Genomic DNA, 15,966 nt, shown 5'->3' on the forward strand with positions numbered 1-15,966 from the left:
AGTGTGGAAAGGTGGGCGTGTGAAGTGCTAGGCACAGAGCCTCGTGTCGGGGAATGACGACGGCTAACATTTATTGAGTGCTTGCTGTGTGACCTCATTTTCTCGTCACAACAGCTATGAGGGTGGCGCCTCCTGTCTGCCTGGCACTGCCACGGGCACGTCCTAGCATCACGGAATTGCGTGCAGAACAAAGGCATGCTTTCCCCATCGGCAGTCCGAGGTCTGGGATAATGAGGGCTGGAGAGAGATGCTCTGGGTACATGCAGAGGGTGGGGTCTATCTTGGTCCCTTTAAAAAAAAAATCTCTAGCACATAGAATTGTGCTTGGTACATAGTAGGTGTGCAATAAATATTTGTTGAATGAAAGAATGAATGAAAGGGGGAAGGGAGGGAGAGGAGAGAAGGAAAGGGAAGGTCTTCTTGGCCCACACCAGGGTCACTTTCTGGATCGTAGTAAATATGTAGGTGTTGAAAGGACCCTTTGGGGTTTCCTGAGATGACAGCTCCTGGGGACCCTTCTCCTCCTCCTGACAAGGTTGACTGCCCACGGCGCTGGCAAAGTGAACAAGACCTCCAGGGGGCCTAATCCTCTCAGCCACGGCTGCCCACCTGGACAGGGAGTCTGGAAGTTTCCCTTCCCAAACAGATGCCTCCCTGAAAGCTGGGCAGCCAGGCTGGCTGGCAGAGACTCCGATTTCCGTGCCCAGGAGGGGTCTGCTGTTTAAAGTCCTCCATCCAGTGACTCCAGCTGGAAAGCCAGAGCTGCCATTTGTGACTAATTGCTCCCCAGATGTACTAGCTCAGGGCTTTGTATGTGAGGTTTTCTTAAAGCGGGGCCGTGTCTGGGCAGGCAACAGGACGCTTGGAGGCTCTGTGTTGCCGTATCTCTGTTCACCGAAGGTCTCATTGCCACGGATTAACCACTGATGATGAAGATGAGAGCTGATGCCTTTTACCTGCTGTTTGCTATAGGTTGGGCCCTGTGCTGAGCGCTTCCACGGTCTCGTGAATAATAAATTTGTCAAGTGCTTCCTATTGTCAGGTGCCGTGATAGGGGTTTCACAGTCGGTCAAAAACCCTGGGGGTAGGTACCATTTTTATCCCCATTTTACAGAGGAGACTAAGACTCAGAGAGGTGCAGTGACTGGTCCAAGCTCACACAGCGAGTGGCAGAGCCACAGTCTGAGCCCACGTTGGACACTGGGCCTTTGTTTTACCATAGCGCCTTCCTGCCTCCCCAGCAAAGCCTGCTGGGTCCTATGTTTTTAGAGGACACAGGCTCCAGAAAGCACGTTCCCCCTACCGAAGCACATCACCTGTGAGGAGACAGGCTGCCTCGGCAAATTCCCCCAGGGAGAGTGTGATTAAGCGGGTTGTTTTCCCCGGGGAGCTCAGCTGTCTGCTCCAGGGGAGGGCTTAGCGGCTGCTGCCCTTGACACTGACAGTGTCCCATTGAGCAGTGGGAGGTACCCTCAGAATAAATCCTCTCTGCTGTCCTTGGTGCCTCCTCATTCCTCTATTGATGGTGAGTAGCTGTGTGACCTTGGAAAAGAAGACGCTTCACCTCCCTGAGCCTCAGGTCTTCGTCGGATGAAAGCTCTGGGTCAGACTCAGTGCCCTCTCACATCTTTAGAAGCCCAAGGCCTCTCCAGAGGCTTGATTTTAACTCCTGCAAAAGCCAGACAAAACAACCACATTTTGTATGTTTTTAAAAATATTTCTATTCACTATGTAATCTAAGCGTGCTTTCAAATGTCCTGAAAGAGACTTCTATTCCAGATGATTGAATCTCTTTTTTTCCTACTGCCTGAGAATAAAAATCTGCTTTATTTTAAGAACTGGAGACTTCCCGGCTAGAAAAGACCTTGAAAAGTTATCTAATCTGGTTTATCCGGAGACTGAAGTCAGCTCAAAGAAGCATGTGTCTCTGTTTCTCAAAGGGTTCCCAGAGGAGAAAACTCCTGTACGATAGCTGATTGCTTATTGCCTGAATTTACATACTCGGCCAGGAAGGACTTTCTGTTCCCTAAACTGAGTCCCTTATGTGTCACTGCCTCCAAGAAGCCTTCCCAGTCTGCCCTTTCCCTAGTTTGCCCTTTCCAATATAGCCTGAGCTCCATTTGTCCTCCCAGATCCATTCTCTAGCTGCCTTGCTGTGAGTCCTATAGGGGAGCCTGCCCTCTACAAACTGCCTCTCCTGGGTCTTTGCCAACTGGTTCCCAGTTGGGTTCAGCCAATAGGAGGGTCACCAACATGAGATGGAGGAGAAAGATGTTGGGGATTTATTCTGCATGGCTCCCTCTCTTGCCTTTCACACCTGGGGTGGTGACAACTTCGTGCGTTGCTAGTCTATGAGCACCTCAGGGCTATCTGAGCATAAATTCCATTTATTTCCTTTTATGGCCCTGACTGACACGTAATGACCCACTCCATTTGTCTCTCTTCCATCATCCTGCTTCTAAATTCTTTCATGGAACATAACACAATGTGTGAACATCTTTATTTATTGTCTATCTCCCCCGCCACCCCCGGAAATTTATCACTATGAGGACAGGGATGTTGCCCACTCTATCCCAAGTGCCTAGAACAAGGCTTGGCCTGTGGTAGGTGTTCAAAGAACATTTGTTGAATGAATAAGTCTGTGCAAGTAGCATGGCCACAGGCTCATCCCTGAATTGAAAGAGCCCTGCAGCCAGCATCATGCCCGATGCCCGCTTCTTGGCCTGTCTCTGTGTTTTTGGTGATGGTGGAGGGAGTGTTAGAGAAAAAAGCTCTTTTGGGGAATCTCTCCTCTCCTACAACTCACCAAGTGCCCTTTCGGGAAACCAGCTAGTCTGCAGTTACCTCATCTGTAAATGAGGTGTTTGGGTCAGCTCAGTGGCTCTCAACTGGGGGCAATCGTCCCCCCTCCCCCAAGGGACATTTGGTAATGTCTAGAGACTTTTTTGATTGTCACAACTGGAGAAGCGTTACTACCGGCATCTAGTGGGTAGAGGCCAGGGATGCTGTTAAACATCCTACAGTGCACAGGACAGCCCCCTCCAACAGAGAACTATGCTGACCCAAATGTCAGAAGTGCCAAGGTTGGGAAACCCTGGTTTCGACGATCTCCAAGCCTGCTGGAGACCCCCGACTCCTCACCTGGTAAGTTCGCTCTCGTGCCTCTTGCAGGATCTCCGTGCCTGAGACATGGGCCAAGTTCAGTAACGACAATATCAGGCACTCACAGAACATGCAAGCCAACTCCATCCAGCTGCGGGAGGAGGCCCAGAACCTCTTCAATGTGCTGTTGGATCAGATGTGGAAGCAGTTTACCAGCACCAATCTGGCCTTCAATGCCCGCATCGCCGAGGTGACCGATGTGAAGAACAAGCTGCAGATGGAGCTGGCTAAGGTAAGCGAGGTGCCTGTGCGGACCAGGGTCCATGATGCCAGGCCCCCGGCCCTCGCCCTTGGGTCTCAGCAGCTTCTGGTCGAGCTGCCCGCCCCACTGCTGCTGCTGAAATGGTCCCAGCGACCCACGGTCTATGAGCCTGTCCACCCAAAAGGGGGCAGAGGCTGTGAGCTTCCTTTGGGGGATTCCAGCATCTTGGGGGTGAATCTTCCTTGCTCACTGGATGATGGAGCTTGGAGCTTGGCCTGGCTGTCACAGCAACACCCAAAGGTTTTGCCGATGGCCCCAAGGTCTCTTTTCTCCATCTGAGCGCGTGTGGCCAAGCGTGACCAACGAGGGTGGGTGCCAATATCAGAGCCCCAGGAAACAGATCTGAGCGGGTCTTTTGCGCCCACATCAGCATCTTTGGAAATGTAACCTCTTGACCTTCAAAGGCTTCAAGAGCATCAGGAGGGGTGGGGTGCTTTTTGAATTTGAGGAGCGGGAAGGACAGCCTAATCCCGCCACCATCTCCTGCTGTTCCCACACTGACATGCCCTTTTCCTGCTCCTGTATTTGAACACGTCATGCTGTTTCCCACCCCTGGGGGAGTCCTCTCTGCATGGAATTTATACTCTCCTCAATTTAGAGCACCTACTGGTTGCCAGATGCTGTGCTAGGGACTGGAATGAAAAGAGGAGTCACACAAACGGTCCCCTGGTGCCTGTCCTCAGGGGATTTATATTTTGGTCGGGGAGCAGTGATGGCTGCACAATTTGTACACAGGAAGGACTTAGGGATGACAATCTGGTGGGAAGGGGGTGGGGAGACAGGGGACTAGTCTTGAACCTGAACTTGCAAAACAGTACCCCTTTTTACTGTATATATATTTGGGGAGGTTTAGTGGGCTGCAGGCAGGGTTTAATGGAAATTACAGGGGCAGTCTAAGCCCACCCACATAGGCCACCCTTTGGCCTGGGGTATGGAGAGACAGATAAAACAGAAGTTTCTCTAAAATAATTGCAAGGTTGTGATAAGTGTTAATGAGAGAGGAAGCAAGGAGATTCGCCAGATATTCTCCTGGAGTTCTTACACCAGGTAAATCAGACAGGCAGGTGACATTGACATTAAGAGCAGAGGATAAGGAGTTAGGCAGCCAAAGGATGGGGTGGGGCGAGTGCTCCCAAGAGGATGAATGTGGGATGAGGCTGGAGGAAGGAGCAGGCACAGGGACCTCCTGTGGATTCTTTCTTTCTTTCTTCCCTCCTTCTTTCCTTCCTTCCTTCCTTTCTTTCTCTCTCTCTCTCTCCCTCCCTCCCTTCCTTCCTTCCTTTCCTTCCTTCCATCCTTTCCTCCCTTCCCTTCCCTCCTTCCCTTTCCTTCCTTCCTTCTTTCTTTCTTCCTTTCCTTGAAAAATCATTCTATTATTGTGATAAAATATACATAACAAAACATTTGCCATTTCTTACTCTGTTTGCGCTGCTATAACAAAAATACCATAGACTGGGTGACTTATAAACAACAGAAATTTATTTCTCACACTTCTGAGGACTGGCAAGTCCAGGATCGAGGTACTGGGAGATGTGGTGTCTGGTGAGAACCCACCTCTCGGTTCATGGATGCTGTCCTCCCACTGTGTCCTCACATGGCAGAGAGGTGCGGGAGCTCTCTGAGGTCTCTTTCATAAGGGCACTAATCCCATTGATGAGCTGATGACCTAATCACCTCCCATAGACCCCCACCTCCTAATACTGTCACAATGGGGATCGGGTGTCAGTATCTGAATCTGCGGGGACACAGACATTCAGTCCGCAGCAACCATTATTAAGTGTAGAGTTCTGTGTTATGTATCTTCACATGTGGTGCAGATTTCAACACCATCCATCTCTAGAACAATTTTTCATCTTCCCAAAGTGAAAAGAACCCTGTGTTTAAACTTTGTACTCATTAAACAATGACTCCCCATTCCCGTCTCCCCTGGCAACCACCAGTTCTACTTTCTGTCTCTATGAATTGACTAGGTGCGTCGTATAAGTGGAACCATACAGTATTGACTAGGTACGTCATATAAGTGGAACCATACAGTATTTGTCCTTTTGTGTCTGGCTTATTTTACTTAGCACAATGTCTTTAAGGTCCATCCATGTGGTAGATCGCATCAGAATGTCCTTCCTTTGTAAGGATGAACGATATTCCATGGATGTATACGCCGTGTATCCATTCATTCCTCCATGGATGCTTGGATTGCTTTCGCCTTTTGGCAGTTGTGCAAGTGTTTTCTTTTAATGAGGCATTTCCTATAGTGGATCAAACACAGTTCACTGTCAAGTTTTACCAAATGAGTCTGAGGCCTGGAGGTGACTTGGGAACTCCTTTGCAAGTCCTTTGGTGGGACTTGGTGGCTGGTTTCTCATCTGTGAAACAAGGAGTAAGAATTCCTACTTGGTGATGATAGTGTAAGGATTAGTGAGTTGATCTCTGCGGAGTTGTTAGTGCTTCGCACACAGTAAACACTCAGTAAAAGGTAACTGTAAGTATTAATATTATTGATGGAGAGAACACGGATCTTCTGGGTGGGGTGGGGTGCATACCCTTTTCCCTATTCACATTTCTCCACGGAAGTTTTGAATTATTACTAGCAGCTTCATCACTGCTGATCGCAGAGTTTTTGCTCCCACGTGGATTTTTATTAATAGTCATTATTTAATAACCAGCTGCTTTGCAAGTAAGTGAGCACCCATTTGAAATACACCAGACCCCAACATGACACGACTGACATTTCACTTGTCTTCTGGTTGGTGACCATCTCACGTAGTGTTTTTCTAAGATAGTAAAGGAAAGAGTTGATATAATGAAAATAAATATATAGCAACCATTTCACCTTTCAACAGTTTGCTTTAGCTGGAGGATTTGAAATGCTCTCTTTAAAATTTCAACTGTTAATTGTTGGGCTTGGCCTGATTCCCCTTGGCAAGAGGCATTTCTGGAAAATTCTAGGCCCCCATCCCTACCTGTACTGCAAAGCAATTATTGCCCAGGTGGTCATAGGAATCCACTTTGGAAGGCCAGGTCTCCACAGTTCCCCATGCTGACTTTGAATGCCCCAGTGGTTTAGGGCTGCATAGACAGCCTTGGCTGTCTTGGTCATGTTCACCATGATCCTGGGGTTCTATCCCCAAGGCCATACCCCAAGCCTTGTAACTTGTCCTGGGTCCTCACACATCGGGGCCTTGGGGTATCAACCAGTCATACTGGCCACTGCTTAAAGAAGGGCTGGTGACCTCTTTGGGCTGAAACAGTTGATAGCCACAGAGTGGGTGGCTCCTGAGAACCAGGGACCCAGTGCTGGGTGGGAGGTGGGGGAGGGGCGTGTCTCCAGATAAGCAAAAGTACCCTGCATCCAATTGCCCAGTCCAAGGTGCCTTTTAGTGGAAGACTCAATGTGGAGGGCAAGGTGCAAGGACCTGGGGGGAGGGGGCATGGGGGCAGGGACGCTGCTACAGCATAGCGCTTGTTCTACACTTGTGGGAACGAGGCCCCAGCAGGGGAAATGCCGGTAGGTGTGTTACACGGACGCAGCGTTAATATCACCGAATCACACAGTGAGAAAGTTATTCCTTCTTTAGTCCTTTTTCAATCCTTGTGATGCTCTCAAGAGGAGAGTCTTGATCGGATGCTAGACGGCCTTCCTCACCTCTTTAACCCCGTCTGATCTCCCTTTTAAACAGAGAGCGCCGGCCTCAGGCTGAGAGCTTTGGGCAGGCAGCTGTATCCAGCCGGAGTTTCAGTCACATGGTTTTACTTTCATCTTGTTCGTGCATTTTTATGGTTATTTCCATTATGGCAAATGATGCTGATTTTCCACTGATAATAGTGATATAAAGTTTTATTTTTAAACAAATGCATTTAAGGTTTGTTTTTTTGTTGTTTAAAAAGCCAATGGACTTGAAAAGATTGTTAATCATGTCACAAGTGGTGTGAGGGGATATGACCATAATGGTAAGGATGGTAGGTGAAAACCTGACTGTTGGAGAAGAGGAAAGTAGACCTGTGCATCTCAAGTATTACTTTGTGTGCAGTAATCACCCATGTTACCTGGAGATTGCATCGAAATGCAGATTCTGATTGAGCAGGTCTGGGGTTGGGCCTGAGCGTATGCATGTTGAACAGCCTCAGGAAGTTGCCAATACCACCGGTGGGAGGTAAGGCAGAGTGCAGGTTGTAAAGCGAGTTGGCTTTGACAAAGAAGCTGTCTCCTTCTCTTCTTTCCCTCCTTCTTCCTGCCTCTCTCTCCCAAACTCAAAATATTGGGGGAACCAAATCCTTCCAAAAGGCAAGCCACAGTCATCCAATTCTAACCAGATTTTCTCTAATTGCATTTTGCTTCCAAGCTTCCCAGCCAAGCCCAGCCATTCCTCCCTCGAGGGATCAGGCCCGCTCGGCCCATCCCATAGATCTTCCCCGCCCGACTTTGCAGATGCAAACACCCCTCTGGGATTTCTGCCGCCCCTCCCAGATGCATGCCCTTGAATCAAAATCTCATTTTTCCATCTTGGTTATTAATGTGGTCGGGGCAAGTGACCTTAGGAGCTGGGGAGGATAAGCCAGAAGCGCGGCCTCGACTGGGTTGTCGGAGAGATGTGTCGGATTTCTCTGCTTCCTCTCAACGGCACACCGCCCCCTGCAAGCTGTAGGCTTTCTTGTAGCAAACAGGAGCCAACTTTCACCCTACTGCCTCCTCCACCTGGAGCTCCAACCATCTCAGTTGGTGGCTCTCACTTCCAGATGCTTCCAGAAGCTTGCAGGGGCTCAATCCCCAATTCTGGAGTCCACTTAGATGCTCCTCTTTCTCTACCACCTCACATCCCCTCCACCAGCAAATCCTGTTGGTTCTACTTTCAGAATCTCCTCACTCCCCATTCCCTCCTCTGCTTCCGCCCTGCCCCAGGCCTCTACCATCTCTTGTCTGGACAATTGCTGTGTTCTCCTAATGGCTCTGTTTGCTTATTTTTTTTTTTTTTTTTTTTTCCCCGGTACGCGGGCCTCTCACTGTTGTGGCCTCTCCCGTTGCGGACGCGCAGGCTCAGCGACCATGGCTCACGGGCCTAGCCACTCCGTGGCATGTGGGATCTTCCCGGACCGGGGCATGAACCCGTGTCCCCTGCATCGGCAGGCGGACTCTCAACCACTGCGCCACCAGGGAAGCCCTCTGTTTGCTTTTTTTTTTGTTTTGTTTTGTTTTTTTTTTTGTTTTTTTTTTTTTTTTGCGGTACGCGGGCCTCTCACTGTTGTGGCCTCTCCCACTGCGGAGCACAGGCTCCGGACGCGCAGGCTCAGCGGCCATGGCTCACGGGCCCAGCCGCTCCGCGGCACGTGGGATCCTCCCGGACCGGGGCACGAACCCGTGTCCCCTGCATCGGCAGGCGGACTCTCAACCACTGCGCCACCAGGGAAGCCCCTCTGTTTGCTTTTGATACAGCCAACTGTTTAGCTGGAGGCTTGTTGAGAGGGCATTCGATACTTGAATAGGCCGACTAGACTGACAGAGGGAAAAAGTTCAATTGCTTTAGATTTTTCAGAAAACCTTGAGAGTTTAGCTGGAGAATGCAGGTGACAGGCTCTCTCTGCTGGTGTCCCTGGGTCACCATCTTCACCATGGCCAGGCCTGTCTGCACCACTGCTGTCATGAGAATTTCTCAGCACCCCTCACCTTTGCAATGGCAGCGCCTCCCAAAATGCATGGAGCTCAGTGAAGTCTAAAGTAATGCAGACGGACTAGTTTTTAAATCAGGGGATAAACACCTGTAGTCCAGGGGTTAAACTTGACCCACCTATTATTTGGCGTCTCACATTTTTCTTATAACAGCTCTGTTTTTACTTGGCACATAATTAACTGTACATATTTCAAGTGTAGAATCTGAGAAGCTTTAACACATGTATGTCATGAAGCCACCACCTCAGTCAAGGTAGTGAACATATGAAAAGGTTTCCTTACGTCTTTTGTCATCTCTCCCTCCCTCATTTCCAACACAACCACTGATCTGCTGTCACTGCAGGGTAATTTGCATTTTCTACAATAATTACATAAAGGGCACCACACCCTATCCATTCTTTTTTCGTTAGTCTTCTTTCACTCAGCGTAGTCGAGATTCCTGGTTTGTCCCTTCTTATTCCTGTGTCTTGTATGTCTTGTATGGATACCGTATTGTATGTATACAGCCCTGGTATGTATCGTATCCATATACCACAATTTGTTTATCCATTCACTTGTCAATGGACATTAGGGTTGTTTCCAGTTTGGGGCTGTTACCAATAAAGCTACTATGAACATTCACATACATACCTTTCTATGCATTCTCAGGTTTTGTTTTTTTTTAATATCTTGGTAAAAAATGGAGATTTTATGTAGAAGTTCAGATTTCTAGAATCTCTGGAAAAATGGGTGGCTCTAGCAACTCCGAGCCCACTTTCCTACAGGGGAGCAACAAACAGGAGTTGAATGGCCACAGCCCCTCGCTGGACAGGGCCCGGGCTCTCCGATTGGCTCAGTCCCCACGGTCTTCCCTCACGGCCCCCTTTGCGCATTTGCATCACCTGCCTGATGCCAGCAGGCTTGCACCTTGGCATGTTCTGCTCTGTGCATTGGAGGAAATGCGAGAAAGCAGCCAGGCCTGGAAAGGATTGTAGAGAACCCAGACGGGCTCTGAGTTTTCCCCTTGAAAGGTTTTGCTTTTACTCTGAAGTTTCTTTGGGGTTTCGACTTCCAATTGGTCATTAACACCAGCAGAACCTCTCCTGCCCCAGGAGGCAACGCCAGGGCAGGAAGACGCGTGTCTGTGGGGTGAGGGCCCGCAGTCGCCATCTGAGGGCCCCAGAGCCTGCCGCCAGCCCCTCTGTTTGTCCAACGAGGCCTGGAACCCGTGGTGGAGTGGGAAAAGCTTTTGTGCTTTGCAAGCAGTCGGATCCCTTCCAGCACCAGTGCCCGCAGACAAGCTCCTGATGGCTCGTTTCTAAAACCAGCCCAGCCCAGGGGATGTGCAGCCGGCCCGGCTGCCTGTGGTGAGGAGGGGCCGGGCCAGGCCTTAAACACCATTGCATCCTAGTGAGAAAGTTCTTGTTTCAAGTTCCCTCCATCAATCCTCCCAATAGTGTCGAGGAACAAGGCTTGATGTGACGCTAATCTGTCTTTGCCATCGCTCTTTTGTTTGGGAATCCCCCTTTCCAGCCAGGACTCAAGCCTCAAGCTGGCACTGAACCTTTGAAAGACAACAGAACTTAGAATCAAGTTCTTTCTTTCCATCTTCTCTACTGTGATAGTACTTTCTATTAATGGCAAGAGATAACCATAATCATTTTCTATGTGTGGCAATGATATAAAGATACCATTTCAAATACATTTGTTCAAGGCTGAAAAAGGAGTTGATTTGAAGAAGTAGACTAAATAATTATTCAGACATGCTTGGGTGTGTGGGTGTGTAGGGGGTTTCCAAGGTAACCCTCAGGAGAGGCCTCGGGGCTGTGTTCAGTAGGTCTCTCTACCTGATGCTCACCTTAGTACCAAGAGGAATCAAAGGCTCCCTGGTGTCATGTAGGCTCAGGTCTCATCACTGTACTTGGGAGGTATGGTCCTGGGGACACCCGGTTGAGGGGTCCACGAGAGCTCATATACGGGCAGTTCTGAGGGCTGTGAAATGGTGGGATGATGGGGCGGGGGTGCTGGGTCACCGCTGTCTGTCCACGGTGACACTGTGCCAAGTGAGAGAGGAACGGCTGGGATCAGGGAAACAGGGCCAAGGTCCAGAGCTCGGAAGGCAGCCAACAAATGCAGGATGCTGGAGGGACCAGACCACAGAGGGGGCCGAAAATGAGCGTGGGTCAGCATGGCCCGGGTAGGAGCTGAGGACAGTGCAAATGAGGTAGTTTTGAGCTCACTTTGTGGACCACTGATACTCAAGGAAGCTATTACTGCCCTCTGCAGTTGGTGTTAGCCAATCGTATGCTTTGACTGGAAGCCCTGGGTGGGGCAATCACCGGGATTGGTTGCTGCTGAGACAAGAAGAATATAAGATGCAAGTCTGGGGGAGGCAGAGAGTTGCCTTGGCACCTCCTGGGTATGGGTGTGTCCCAGCAGTCTCCTAGTTTCTTCCAATTTGTGACTCGTTCAGTTTTGGGTCCTCAGCTCCTTGCCTACTCAGGACCTGCTGCCCAGCCTCACCTATACTCCTGGCTTTCACATATGCTTGCCTCATCCTGGTCCAGATTCCTCTTCCATCTTGACACTCTTCTCCCACGTGTGAGCCCCATTGTGCAGTGCAGATGGCTGGGTTCAGTTCTGGCTCTAGCATTTCCTGGCCATGTGACGAAGGTCAGATTGTCCCACCTCTCTGTACCTCAGTTTCTCCCTCTGTCAAATGGGAGCAATAATGGTTGGCAAATATTTGCTCTGAGAATAAGAGCATCCACACTGGACTGGTCGCCTTGTAAGTGCTCAGTGACTATTAACTATAAAAATGGTAAAAAAAAAAAACAAACAAAAACCCAACAACAACCCAAAAAACAAAACCGTGGTCTGATTTATAACCTGTTGATGGGGAGGGACAAGCAAAGTGACTGAAAGAATATGGCCTCTGGAATCAAAAGACCAGGGCTGGATTTGGTAAAGTAACTCCTCTGATTCTCGATTTCCTAATTTCTGAGAGAGGAATAATCCTGAAAAGGTACAGCTAAGCAGTTCTCAACCCTCGCACATTGGAATCACCCTGATCTCTAGGGATTCTGATTTAATTGGTTGGGGTATGGCCTGGGCATCCAACCTTTTAAACTTCCCAGCCAAGGTTGAGAGCTAAAGGTTCAGAGTTCAGACCAGTGGTTCTCCAGGTGTGGTCCCCGGACCAGCATCACCAGCATCCCCTGGGAGCTTGTTAGAAGTGCACATTCTTGGGCCCCATCCTGGACCTTCTGAATCAGAAACTCTGGGGTCCAGCCATCGGAGTTTTGACCAGTTCTCCAGATGTGCCTCCCAGGCATAGACGTGCAACAAATGTTTTCTAATCTCCTCTCTCCTCCCTCCCTCCCTGAGAGGTATTTACTAAGCACATCCTGTGTGCTAGACTCTGAATTAGGAGCTGGGGGTACAATGATCCCTGCTCTCAGTGGGGCTTATGTTCTAGTGGGATAGACCAATTTAAAAAAAAATAAGTAAATACATGATTAATTAAAAATTGTGATAAGCATTAAGAAGAAGAGCCTCGGGGGCCTGAGCTAGTAGATTTCCATGAATTTTCACAGAATCATACAAGTGTCCTCTCTAGCAGGGAGCCCCCACCCCTCCAGGACTTTCAGGACCCCTGGCCCCAGACGGCCTCTGAGCAGCTGATACTTGTATTGGCCTGGCATTGTCTGAAGGCAGCCGGCTGCCTCTGGACAGAAACAACTGCGAGCAGGGTTGACTCAACATCTCTCCTCCAGAGTCGTAATCCTCGCCCGGGCTGAATTTACTCCCCGGTGGCATTTGCCGATGTCTGGAGACATTTTGTTTGTTACAACTTGCGGGGGGGCAGCGTGCTGCTACCAGATAGATAGTGGGTAGAGCCTAGGGAGGCTGCTAAACACTGCAACGCAGGAGACAGCCTCCTGCAACAAAGAAGTTGTGGCCCCAAATGTCAGGAGTGCCGAGTTTGACTATTAACTATAAAAATGGTTAAAAAAAAAAAAAAAAAATGCTCTGGCACTCTCACACCCTGCATTTCTGGCCAAGTCCCTCTGGAGCCCTCCTCAACTAGTTCTTGCCCCTGGGCTTGGCCGCGCTTGAAAATCTTCCACCATTTGACCAAAAATAAGGATTCCAAGCTGCCTTCCTAAGCTGGGGAGCCACACTGAGCCAGGCATCTCCTTGGAAACCCCTTGGCTTCATGCAATTTGGAAAACAATAAATTTGCAAGGTTGCACAAAGCACCCAGAAGCCGGCTGGAACTGCTAAATCTGTTTTTTCCCTCCACATCAAAAATAATTTCCCGGCCCTAGAGAAAGCCTAGAAGCTTTCTCTACTGTCACAAGACAAATGCAGGCAGATAGTTTTACACGGCCAACGACTCTGCCAAACACATTCCCCCTTTCAAAGGCTTTGGGTGGATTTCTACTCCAGCCAGGAATATCAGCGCCCTTTTCCACTGAGCCGAGGTTGGTTTCGTCCGAGGCAGACCTGGCAAGTGCTTTTCACACCCCATTCAAGACCAGAGACCACTTCCAGCTCAGACCTCACCCTTTCCCCACGCTGGGGACCCCAACAAGGTCTGAGGGTGGACGGTCACGGTCTAGTTTGCCATCCGATTACAAGTAGCAGGAGAGAGAAAAAAAATTCACCATCACCACAAAAGACATATTAACCTTACTCTGTGCAGGCAGAGTTCTAAGTGCTTTTCTAACATTAACTTATCTTCCCTCCTACAACCCCATGAAGAAGGGATTACTATTAGCCCCATTTTACAGATGAGGAAACTGAAGACAAGTATTTTCCTAAAGCCCCCCGCCCCCACCCACCACAGCAAGTAAATGGCAGAGCCAGGATTTGAATCTAGGTGTTCTGCTCTAGAGTTCATTCTTTAAGTTAATGTGAACATCTCCCCCACTCCCACCACCACAGCCTAACAACAACAACGATAATAATAACCACTAGATCGGTGGCCTTCCAACGGACAGTGCTATACCCCAAGGACATCTGATAACGTCTACAGACATTTTTGGTTATTACAACTTGGTAGGGGGTGCTACTGGCATCTAGTGGGTAGAGGCCGGGGATGCAGCTAAACATCCTACAGTGCATAGGACAGCCCCACAGTAGAGAATAACCCAGCCCCAAATGTCAATAGTGCCAGGACTGAGAAGCCTTGGTCTCCTGGCATTAAGGTTTGACTTAAAAAAAAAAAAAAAGAAAGGATAAAAGGTAGAAGATAGGTAGATGGATGGATACATGGATACATGGATGGATGGATGGGTATATAGATGGATACATGGATGGATGGATGGATGGATGGGTAGATGGATACATGGATGGATGGATGGATGGATAGATGGATGGATAGAAAGTGCTGAGGTCTATAGAGTGCCTGTTAGGTGCCAGCCAGTGTGCTAAACATGGGGTACCTAAATCAATCCTTGCAGTCACCCTCTGAGGTAGATACTGTTATCATCTCCATTATACAGATGGGGAAACTGAGGCTCAGAGAGGCTTGGCACTTTGCCAAGGCCATGTGCTCAGTCCTATGTTGCTGGCATTTGAACACAGGCTGGAGGCCCCTCCTGATTCTGGGGGCTGCCCCTCCTCCCTTGGCACACCCCAGCCATTACCAGTGCTCCCCATTTGTATACTCTTGTGAACTCGTTCCTTCTGTGTCTCTCCATCCTGCCTTGGTGTGGGCCCTCCTGCCTCTCAGTTCCTCACTGGCCATCTTCTTCCCTCCTTTGTCCCCTCTGTCCACCCTCCAAATGGCAGCCGGAGAGATTTGCCTCAAACTACAAACATGACCATGTCCTGCTTTAAAACATTAATGTACCTGTGATCACCCGAGCGTTTTGTTAAAATGCAGAGCACTTTCGTAGGTCTGGGGTAGGGCCTGAGAGTCTGCATTTCTGCCAAGCGCTCAGAATCCAGTGATGCTGGTCTACAGACCACACCTTGAGTAGCAAGGAGCTAGAGAAATTGTTCTCTCTGAACGTGGGAAACCTCGGAGGCGCAGCAGGCTTGTGTGCGCTGGGCTGCCTAGAGGGACCAGGACTTCCTCTGTGAGGGACTACAGCGGGGGCCTCACACTACCGGCCCCAGGGCCAAATCTGCACCCCGCCTCCGCCTGTTTCCGTAAATAAAGTTTTACTGGAACACAGATCCCCCCATACATTTACGTATTGTTCGGGGCTACTTCTGCACTGCAGTGGCCAAGTTGAGCAGTTGTGACAGAAACCATATGGCTCCTAAAGCCTAAAATATCTACCACCCAGACCTTTACAGAAAAACGTGTCCACTGTCTACAGCATCTTCAAAAGGCTCCGGAAGGCTGCGTGTTGGGGACTCCCAGCCATCTGAGGGGGGTTGACTTGAAGACTTAAAATCACACACACACACACACACACACACAGAGACAGCCATACCTGCGGCTAACAGCTCTCAGGCCGGATCTCAGAGGCAGTGGCTCTGGGCACGTGGGGCTGGTGGGTGATGGGTTAGAGCATGTACGTGGTCCGGAAGCACTTGCAGTGCCCTAGCCAGTGAGGAAGACAGGCCTCGAGTCCTCATTCACTGGATGAGGAAGTTGGGCCTCTCCCCACAGCCCAGGGCTCTGAGTGGGGTGTGAGCACCACAGCTGGTTTGCATCGGGGCTTAGACAGGACCCTAGTCTCCTGACTTCCCACCCAGGGCTCTTACGTCCAAGAGCCTGCATGGAGGCCGCTGTGGCTGGGAATCTGCCTGGAGCAGAGCGGGTAGGGGTTGTTAACAGAAAGACCTTTGGTTCCCCAAGCCGGTGGGGGGATGGGGGTATGTGGCCCACCTTCTGCCTTGAGCTGACTCCCCTCTGAGCCACATTCCAGAGGCTGAGAAA

The 15,966-nt window shown here is 49.7% G+C and overlaps 1 protein-coding gene across 1 annotated transcript in view; it reads left to right on the plus strand.

The window, feature by feature from the left end:
* Positions 1–15,966, plus strand: part of TEKT5 (tektin 5) — a 39,044-nt gene that overhangs the window by 10,784 nt on the left and 12,294 nt on the right. Inside the window, exon 5 of the mRNA XM_065893375.1 lies at positions 3,172–3,394. Coding sequence (XP_065749447.1) covers positions 3,172–3,394 — 223 coding nt within the window. The remainder of the gene's footprint in view (positions 1–3,171; positions 3,395–15,966) is intronic.

The sequence above is a fragment of the Phocoena phocoena genome, chromosome 15 (assembly GCF_963924675.1).
Source record: "Phocoena phocoena chromosome 15, mPhoPho1.1, whole genome shotgun sequence".
Taxonomy (NCBI): Eukaryota; Metazoa; Chordata; class Mammalia; order Artiodactyla; family Phocoenidae; genus Phocoena; species Phocoena phocoena.